Here is a 10286-nt window from a genome sequence, read left to right on the forward strand (position 1 = left end):
TCATTAGCATAATAGGCCACACCCAGCAGCAGAAACTCATTAGCATATTAAGCCACACCCCGGACAGCACAACTCATTCGCATATTAGGCCACACCCACCTTTTGCTTCTTATTCTGTTTACCTTGTTTGTAGTCAAAACCCAGGGCTTTTTTTGAAGCAGGAACTCCTTTGCATGTTAGGCCACACACCCCTAATGTAGCCAATCCTAATGAGTTTCTGCTGCTGGGTGTGGCCTGTTATGCTAATGAGTTCTTGCTGGGCGTGGCCAGCTTGGGAGCCAGCTGGAACTCCGTTCTTGTGCGTTCCTGCTCAAAAATAGCCCTGGTTTTATATATCTTTTATTTTAAATGCTGTTTTAATGTTCTATACCACCTTTGGTACCTTATTTGGGCGGAAAGGCAGCATAGAGTTTTAAATATTTAAAATAAATAAATAATTTGTGCAAAGAAGTGTTCAGCCCCGTGAGCATCGCCTGCAGCCTGGAGCCCAGACATGGGCATGCCCCTTCAGTGAGAAACAGGCCTTCGTGATATGGAGACTGATGAGGTGTCTGTTTGTTTCCAATCCAAGATCTGAGATCCAGAATGACAACACGCTGCGCATCAGCCGGGTGAGTGCGGAGGACGAGGGCACCTACACCTGTGTGGCAGAGAACAGCGTGGGCAAATCTGAAGCCTCCAGCTCCCTTAGCGTCCATGGTAAGTATGGCCCAGTTGACCACAGAGATCTGTTGCTTCATGATACGATGAACGGAGAAGGGAGCAGGGACAGTCAGGCAGGCAGGCACCCTTGGCAGAGACAACCGAGTCTAGCTCTGTTGGTCAGAATTCCAGATTATCTGAGCTTGTTTGTGGGAAGGCACTGACCCATTGGCGATCCACCATTTGTTATTTTTTTTTAATCACTGGACTTTATTCAGATTGATGTACATGCACAGCTTGACACAGTTTGAATATTTTTCTACAGGTTAGTGATGTGCATGGGTGCACATGTGCATTGACTTTTTAAAACCCACAAAACGGTGCAAGGATGTCAGGGTTCCTTGTTCCGCTGCAGTGTAATCAATGCACATGTCCATTGGTCAGAGCACAATGCAACAAGGAACCTCTGCCCTCAGATCAAGAGGCCTTTGTGTTTTTTTCATTAGTAACCTGTGGCAGTGGGGGAAAAGACCCAAGCTGAAAACTGTGGCAAATTATGCATGCAGCAATTCTGAAAATAATTTTTGAAATCTTCCAAAGTTAAACTGGACAGCCAGCAAGTGGGAATGGAACTGAGCCAAACTGTGGAGCAATATCAAAACAGGATGACTATCCATCCATCCCTCTACAAGCCAGGCTGGTCTGGTGTCTGCAAAGAATAAATGTTCCATCTAATTGCAGCTCAGTATGAGTCAACTGTATAGACCAGATAGGCTTGTAAGTGGACTGACTATTGGAAATCCAGTATTGGACTTCATATTAAGGTATATTTTGTACTATTTGAATAACAGTTTAAAGGGGTGGGAGATATCTATTTCGTATCCAAAGCCTAAGCCAGGTTGATATCAGGAGGACAGTGAAGAGGGCAGAACTTTTCCCAAGAAAGTGGGGTTGCCAAGGAGGGAAGACAAATGAAGGATAAACTTCATTCAGACTAGATGGCCATCTGAAAGCAATGCTGATTCTGTGAACTTAGACAGATCATGAGAGGGAGGGCAGGAAAGGTTGCATCAGTGCTTGGTTCTTGCAGCCATTTCTTACATGACCCAGGGAAATACTGATCACCACTTTGGGGTCAGGAAGCAATTTTTCTCCAGGCCAGTTTGGCCAGGGATTCTGGAGGTGGTTTTGCCATCTTCTAGGCATAGAGCAGGGGTCACTCGGGGTGTGGGGGGGAGGGATTTGTGAAATTTCTGCATTGTGAGTGGGGTTGGACTAGATGACCCTGGAGGTCCCGTACAACTCTGATTCTAAAAGCAGGAGCCTGAATTATAAGGAAACATCCTAATAAAAATGACAGCCCAGTTGAAGAATATAAAAATACGAGCTAACCACTCCATTCCCTTTCCCAGGATTAGTTGTTCTGGTCTCTAAAGACTGGGCCAAGCAAGGAGGTTTTTCAGCCTTGTCAAGAGGTTCTCCAGCTTTAGTGAGTCCCTGCAGGAAGGGCAACCCATGTGCATCTGCATGTTTCACATATTTTGCAAATAGACTCACCGAGGTGTGGCCTCTGATTCTCTTAACTCCAGATGCCCTTCTTTATTGACGCTTTAAACATTCATGCCCGCTTAATTTGAATCCAAATCATCTCATATTTTTGTGTTTTTTTTTTGTTTTTTTTCATATGTTCACTTTGTTCCAGTTGGCCCATTCCGTAAGTATTCATTTCATCTCATAACACTGCTGCATGCTGGGAAGGCTAAGGGTTGGTTTCCATTGGTCAGTTTGGTGCATGTGACCTTTTTTCCCTTTGGAAGCAACCGTGGGAGCAGGTTTTATTTTATATCAGAAGGAATGTGAATGCCATGCATCATTTCTCCACCATCAAAACGAAACAGCTGAGTTTGCTTGGCCAGATCTTGCAACACAAGAGAATGTGGTAGATGGGGTACAAACCAAGACTGATTTCCTAAAATAGAGATAAATGGCCTGATTGGTTTCCTTAATTCTGTTGAATTCTGTAGTCCAAAGTAATTTGAATTTTATTTTTATAAAGGCTGTATAGAGTTGTAGTTGCCTTGTCATTTCTCCCACACATTTCTGATTGTGTGCTTAAGAGTATAGCCAAGATTGAATTTACCACAGTCGAATGTTCATGGTAATTTATTTTCTTTACCTGTGTTCCTCATGGGCCTTTGATAATACAGCCCATGTGAGGGAGAATTTTTCCAGCCACAGTTTGGAGCATGGGTTTTTCCTTTGCTTTTCTCTTCAGTTCTTCCACCCTCCCTTTTTGTGTAAAATATATTTTTTTCTTTCACCAAAGTTTGAATTGTGTGGTCTGTCCTCTTATGTATATAAAGAGTGGCTGTTCTGGAGGCTGCATGGGCATGTTGGTTCACACATTGGTTTACTTAAACTAACTATGGGTGGTGTGACTGACTCCATTAACTAGGGTGAGTTGGGGTCCACCAAACCTGGATCCTGAATTCAGCTTATCAACCACAGTTAGCCTGTGTGTGATGTCTCCGGAGGACGGCCGAAGACAGGAGGTTCGGCGTGATGTGGTCCATGGGGTCGCGAAGAGTCGGACTCGACTGTGCGACTGAACAACAACAAAAATTGGGCATTTTGTGTGGCTTCTCACCTGAATGCTTGGCAGAAGAGCTCCGTCTTGCAGGCCCTGCAGAATAGTGATAAACCCCGCAGGGCCCTAGTGTCCTCAGGGAGCTCATTCCAGCAAAGTGCTGCCACCACCGAGAAGGCTTTGGCCCTAGTTGTAGCCAGCCTGACGTCTTTGAGACCAGGGAGAGCAAGAAGATTTTGAGATCCTGACCACAGTACCCTCTGGGGAACATATGGGGAAAGGCAATCCTTCAGGTATGCAGGCCCCTGACCATAGGGCTTTATAGGTAAGAACAAGCACCTTGAAGTGAACCCGGTATGTTATAGGTAGCCAGTGCAGTGCTTTCAGCGCAGGCTGAATGTGTTCCCTCAGGGGGGAGACCAAATAACAGCCTGGCCGCCACATTCTGCACCAGCTGTAGCTTCTGGATTTGGGACCAGGGCAGCTCTATGTAGAGAGCATTGCAGTAGTCTAATCTTGAGGTGACCATCGCATGGATCACTGTTGCCAGGTCATCACGTTCAAAGAAGGGAACCAACTGCCTAATCAGCTGAAGATGGTAAAAGGCCGACTTGGCGGTGGCTGCTACCTGGGCCTCCATCATTAAGGAGGCATCCAAGAGCACTCCCAAGCTCTTAACCTCCAATGTTTTCCATGTTTAGTATTATTAAAGTCAAATAGCCTTGATTCCAGTACATGTTGGTCTCCAAACCTGAATTTCCCTTTGTTAAACTTCCCAGTGGAACCCAAAGTTTATACTTGAATTTAGATTTTAATCAAGGCTCAACTATATAATACAGTTTTCCCAGATCTGTTCCCCTGGCTGACTGTCAAGGTCTAGGAGTTCTGTGTTTGGAAATCAGTTCTCAGGTGCACACTGCCTGCCAGGAGACTTAACATCCTAGCAACATTTCCCTGACTTGACACTGCTGTGGGAAACTGCTGTCCCCCCAGTTCAGGAAACTTCAGTGCAGTACACATAGAGCCCATCTGGACATATTAAGTTTCTCCAACAGGAGCCAGTTCAGTTCCGGAAAACAGCATGGGAGGAGACTTAAGTCATGGCCATGATCCAAATTGAGCCCTAAGTGCCTGGGAATTGGATTCCGAGCATGGAACTCTAGTCTAGATGAACATCTGATCTCTAGGACCCAAAGAGGACTCAAAGAAAATATAACATGTACAGTGGTAGACCTGCAGAGACTTCTGGGTGGGCATCTCATTTTCCCCTCCCCCACTATCCTTTTTTCCCTTTCCTTGAAAGCCCCCATAGTCTTTTCTGTTTCCTTCTCTCTTTCCTATCCGCTAGCCAAATTAACTTTATCTGCCTCTGTCTTCAGCCTTCCCTCCCTCTGGCAGACTGTGTAGGAAAACTAGGGTTGCCAAGTCGAAAATCGTCGGGAGCGGGGGACTCCCGTCCGGTGTACTATGCGCGCGTGTGCGCTGCACGCACGTCACCAGGAAGTGACGTTATGACGCCGGGCATGCTGGGGGTGGGGCCACAACCATCCAAGGGGGAAACATAGAGTTTCCCCCTCCGATGATCGTGGCCCCGCCCCCAGCGTGCCCGACGTCATAACGTCACATTTCATTCATTCATTCATTCAGTTTGTATCCCGCTCACCCCCTTAGGGCTCTGAGTGGCTTACATATTTCAATTAACACAAATCCTAGCCTAGGGCCACATACATATGGGGAAGGTGACAAGCCTACCAGGCACCCCTTTTTCTTGTAGCGGATCTTCGTTGTTGTCTTTCTTGCGGGAGATAGTCCGGCGGCGTCCTTCTCTGGCACTGGTCTTTGAAGTTACGCCTTCCGGCTTGTTGCGATTCCTTTTCCGGGCCTGGGCCACTCGCACTTCCGCACATGATTGCTGCGGCCTCTGTCCAGACTAGGCTCCGGCCTGCTGCGACGCTCTGCCTTCACGCTTGTTGGTCCGGCCTCCTTCGCTCGCTTTTTGCCTCGCCAGCCGCCGCCATACTTCACCGCCGCTCATCGCTCACCGCTGCCACCGCTAGACAAGGGACGGGTGCCCCCCCGCTCTAGTAGCAAGTACCCATTTGTCTATTCGCCCTTTAACGGGCTTTCGAGCCGCTGGGTGGGCGGGAGCTGGGACATAGGGCCGAGAGCTCACCCCGGCCACCATGGGGCTCGAACAGCCAGAGCTGTTCGGCCAGATGTTAATGCAGGCTTCACTTACCTCCTGCGCCACCACTCCCTTCCTGGTGACACGCACACCGGGGTGGTGTTTCCCCTGGGGCCCGATCCGCCAGCGGTGGGGAACGGGCCTCTGGGGCGGGGGTTTCCCTGCCCCCCGGGGGACTTGGCAGCCCTAAGGAAAACTATGGCTCAGTCACATGGTACCAGCTGCCAGACTGGACACAGTTGCATACCAGGTTGGGCCAGGTATCCCTTTCCCCACACCATTTGCTCTTTCACTCCTTTTGGCAACCCCTGGTCCAGTTGCATGGTCCCAGCTTCTGGGCCAAGCCTAGTTGGGTGGTGGGACACCTACAAGAACTAGCAGGGGTACTTATCTTTCCCCACAGTAGTTCCTTTTCCCCTCTTCCTGTCAACCCACATCTCTTCACCTTTCCCTGCTTCCTTCTCTCCTTCCCACCCACTAACCAACCTACCTTTTATGTGTCCCCTATTTTCATTTACGCTTATTGTTTTTACTTCATTTATACCACAGTGGGGACCCAAAGCAGCTTACCTCATTCTCCTCTCTATTTTATCCTCACAGCAAGTATGTGAGCTAACTGGCTCAAGGTCACCCAATGAACTTCTACAGCAAAATAGTGATTTACATTTGGGTCTCCCAGATCCGATTCTAAAAGTGTAACCACTACACCCAGAGGTTATTTCGGGGGGGAACGCGGGGGAACGCAGTTCCCCCGGGTGAGGTGAAGGGGAGCCGGGCCACATGACGAAGCCCCGCCCCCTGCTTCCGGCCGCCCCGCTTCCAGCCCTTATTCAGCCAGGAGGAGGCAGGAGAAGAGGGAGGGTAAGTTGCTTCCTCCCCGCCTCTCCCCACCCCTGCCTGCCTGGGGCCAGGGAGGGCCTTGGCGGGGCTTCCTCACACTCCCACTGGCCTTGCAGGTCCACCGCTGGGCCCCTGATGTCAGGGGGTGTGGCATATGCTAATGAGTTATGCTGATGAGTTCCCCTAGCTCTTTTTCTACGAAATGACCCCTGACTACACCACAACAAGCTTTTATGGTGTGGATGCTGTAGAACAGTAGTAATTAGCTAGTCCTGGATGAGTCATGTAAGTCACATAGGATCAAGTGACCCATTGGTTGTTGCCAGGCTTGGCCCCAATGAGTCCTCAACTGAAGGAAGAGGCCCTTCCCCTCCAACACACACTACCTTTTACTGACAGAAAACTAGACTTGAAGGGTGGCAATACTGTTCTGGTGCCTAGCAACCTCCACAATACCCCAGAAAGGGCATCCATTTCTTAAAACTACAGGCACTGCTTCTGTTAGAGGGGGTTACCTCCCCACACACATACAATGTATTTTTCTTAAGATTTCAAACTTTTCTGCAAGCCTGGGACTTTTTAGGTTTGTGGAATCATCTGTTTTGTCTGTTCCCAGCACTAGTCTCCAGATTTAATATGGATAGATTTGGCCATGTTGAGAATCTCTCCTTATATATAATTCTGTTTTGGTCATGACACCCCTGAACATTCCAACATGCTTCCAAATCAGTTGGCTCCATGATCTGTCATTCAGAGGGTCTCCCTATCCACTGGCTGCATTGCCTGAGTCCTGCCTCCCACATTCTAAACAGTTTGCTGTTCCTCTCCCCCCATAGCCGGTCAGAACACAGAGGTCATTTTAAGCTGATCCCAGCTCGGTGTGATCCTTTAGTGCTGTGCGCAACGCCTGCTCCGGGAGAGGGGATCAAAGTGTAATACAAGCCTCCTCCGAGGCTTGATCACACCAATCTCAACTCTCACTTGGGTCTTGATGCCTGCCAGTCATTCCCTCTGCCTGGGGGAAGCTGCGTTGTCCAAACTGCTGAAAGGAACCACCGTCCACCCTGAGAACCACAGAGGTCATTTGCATATGCAGCCTCATTGGCCTTTGCCTCTAATATTCTCAACAGTTTGCTGTTGCTGTTCTGAGGTAAAATGTGTTTTGAGGTAAAATACATTTCCCCTTAGTGCCTGTTGGGAGAAAACATTGTTACCAATTTCCAGGTGAGGGATGAAGATCACTAAGAATTACAACTGCTTTCCAGATGGCAGAGATCAGTTCCCCTGGAGAAAATGGTGGACTCTGTGTCCTTATATCCTGCTGAGATGGCCCCTGTATGGCCAATGTGACGTAGCAGTCAGGGCTTTAGAGCATGGTAGAGGCTGCAGGTGGTGGGGGGTAGAAAGCTGAAGAGTGAGGGGAAAATAAAGGTAGGTTGATGATTGGCTGGGAAGGACATAGGGTTGCCAACTCCAGGTGGGAAATTCCTGGAGATTTGATGGATGGAGCCTGGATAGGGTGAGGTTTCAGGAGGGGTGGGTCCTCAGACAGGTACAATGCCATAGACTCCACCCTCCAAACCAACCAGTCTCTCCTAGGGAACCATTGTTGCCAATCTCCCCAGGAGGTAGGGGGGAAGAGATGGAAAGCTGAAGTCAGAGGGGCAGATCAAGGTAGGCTGATTGTTGGCTGGGAAGTAGATAGGGTTGCCAACTCCAGGTTGGGAAATTCCTGGAGATTTGAGGGGTGGAGCCTGGATAGGGTGGGGTTTGAGGAGGTGTGGGACCTCAGACAGGTACAATGCCATAGACTCCACCCTCCAAACCAGCCATTCCCTCATGGGTAACCATTGTTGCCGATCTCCAGGTGAGGGCTGGAGATCACTCAAAATTACAACTGTTCTTCAGATAGCAGAGATCAGTTCCTTGCGAGAAAATGGTGGACTCGGTGTCATTATACCCTTCTGAGGTCACCACAGCAAATTGACACTGAGTGCTCAAGGCCGGGGCACGCTCCCAGAGCCTCTTTCTAGAGTTCGTTGTATTTATTTCCACAACGGACCTTATTCCTAGTTAGATATATTGATGATTTAGACCCTTTAGATTTTAAGTACTTAGATGAAAAGTGGTTTTTTTATCATGCATGTATGTGTGTGTTTGTCAACTTTTGCATGGTGGCATTGTATTTGCATTCAAAAAAATGCAAATACTTTGAATCAAGTCAAGTCGACGGGTCTTCTACAGGTCTGTGGTTGCTACATCCTAGAAATCATGGAGGGGGAGCCACATTTTCTTGGCATGACTCTTTCATGCAATTGCAGGAGTCTTTGCAAACCTCTTTTCCCATGGAGGGCTTATCGTGCTGCTAATAAATCACCTCTCCACAAAGGCGCCCTGCTCTTCTTGTAGCGGGGAAGATAAAAAGCCCAAAGGTGAATGAGAGATGCTGGGTGATAGGAGAGGCTGGCTTCCCTGGTCCTTTCTTTGCAGCGGACCTGCTTCAATTTCCTGCCTGGAATCTGCCATCATTTCTTATCTGCATGCTGGATTTGTGGGCAGCAGGGACTGTTTCCTCCTCAGGCGCCCAAGGTCATTCTAGCCCCCGTTTTATCATCGCCTTTGAAGTAGGGAAAATACAGAGGGTGAGGCATTGGGGGGGGGGGCGTAATGAATTTCCTGAGTCACAATATCCCTTCCATCATCCAGACCTCTTTCCCCTTTGAAGTGGGGGGGAGTGATCTGCAAAGGGGTTTTCCCAGCAATCATTAACCAAAGAGCTGCAAGGGGCTGGCCTTCCGCCCCATTTACATTTTTATTTGATTACAGAGCAGGTGGTCCCACCAGGACAGCAGGCTGTTGCTCTGGAAGGCTGGAGGTGACTTGACTGGCATCCAGGTCCACGTTAGAGTAAAGCCGTCCCTTCAGAATCAGCCCTGGGCAACTGATCTCAGGGCTGCCGCAGCAGCAGCAGAATGACCCTTCCTGGAAGTGCCTGCCTCCATCCACCCGTGTTGCTTAACCATCCTGTGGTCCTAGGAGACACAGCCAGACTGTCAGCAAATGAGCCGTGGCCAGGCAGGGCCAGAGGCTGGTGATATTTTTCTGGCTCTTGTCTTTCTGGATTTATGGCAATCAAGAGGAAGGTTGTGGCCAAAGGCCATGCTCCCAGTCCTTAAATCACAAAACTATACAGCAGTATAGTAACTTTTAATTAGGACCAACCAAATTGTCACAAGGGGGCAGGATAGGTGTCACGGCTCAGGTGGGGTGTCACCTGACGCTGCCACCACTCTGGTTTTAGGATCCCTTGAGAAGGCCCAGAGCACCCTCCCTAGATGTTCAGACTTCCCTGAACGCTGTTACCTTCCCACCGAAGTGGTACCTATTTATCTACTTGCAATTTCTTGCTTTCGAACTGCTAGGTTGGCAGGAGATACAGCAGTATAGTAAGGACCAACCAAATTGTCACAAGGGGACAGGATAGGTGTCCCGGCTCAGGTGGGGTGTCACCTGACGCTGCCACCACTCTGGTTTTAGGATCCCTTGAGAAGGCCCAGAGCACCCTCCCAAGACATTCAGACTTCCCTTATTTGGCTGAATAAGAGGCGTGAGGACCAGGCAGAGTAAACAACAAATAAAAGGTTTATTTTTACAGGAGGTCAGCCCAATATGGGGGAAAAACAAGGTGCAAGAACAATAGCAATAATTGGGTGAAGAGAAAAGAAACCAAATGCCCTAACGTGACTAGACTCACAGTCCCTAATTCACTGTCTCAGTTGGGCCTGCGTCTACTCACCATTCCTCTCAGGGTGAGAGTCTCTCCCAGCAGCAGCCTTCCCTCTGGCCCTGCTCTCTTGGAAGAAAGAACAACTCTTCTTCTGTACCAGCTCTTTTGTTATGAGTCCCCTTTCTCTGTGATTGGCTAAAATTGGTGCCAAAACTTCTCAGGGACTTCTGGGAGTTGTAGGCCTGGCCTCCTTCCACTGCTACTCAGGCTCCCTGGGCCTGCTAGGCCTTTACTTGCACAGCCCA

The 10286-nt window shown here is 48.9% G+C and overlaps 1 protein-coding gene across 4 annotated transcripts in view; it reads left to right on the forward strand.

Moving 5' to 3' along the window:
• Positions 1-10286, forward strand: part of ROBO3 (roundabout guidance receptor 3) — a 96423-nt gene that overhangs the window by 7612 nt on the left and 78525 nt on the right. For all 4 annotated transcript variants that reach the window (XM_015429393.1, XM_015429394.1, XM_015429396.1 and 1 more), the window contains exons 3-4: positions 572-699; positions 2345-2356. In XM_015429393.1, the coding sequence (XP_015284879.1) occupies positions 572-699; positions 2345-2356 (140 nt within the window). The remainder of the gene's footprint in view (positions 1-571; positions 700-2344; positions 2357-10286) is intronic.

The sequence above is a fragment of the Gekko japonicus genome, unplaced genomic scaffold, assembly GCF_001447785.1.
Source record: "Gekko japonicus isolate JY-2015 unplaced genomic scaffold, Gekko_japonicus_V1.1 scaffold67, whole genome shotgun sequence".
In the NCBI taxonomy this organism is placed as follows: domain Eukaryota; kingdom Metazoa; phylum Chordata; class Lepidosauria; order Squamata; family Gekkonidae; genus Gekko; species Gekko japonicus.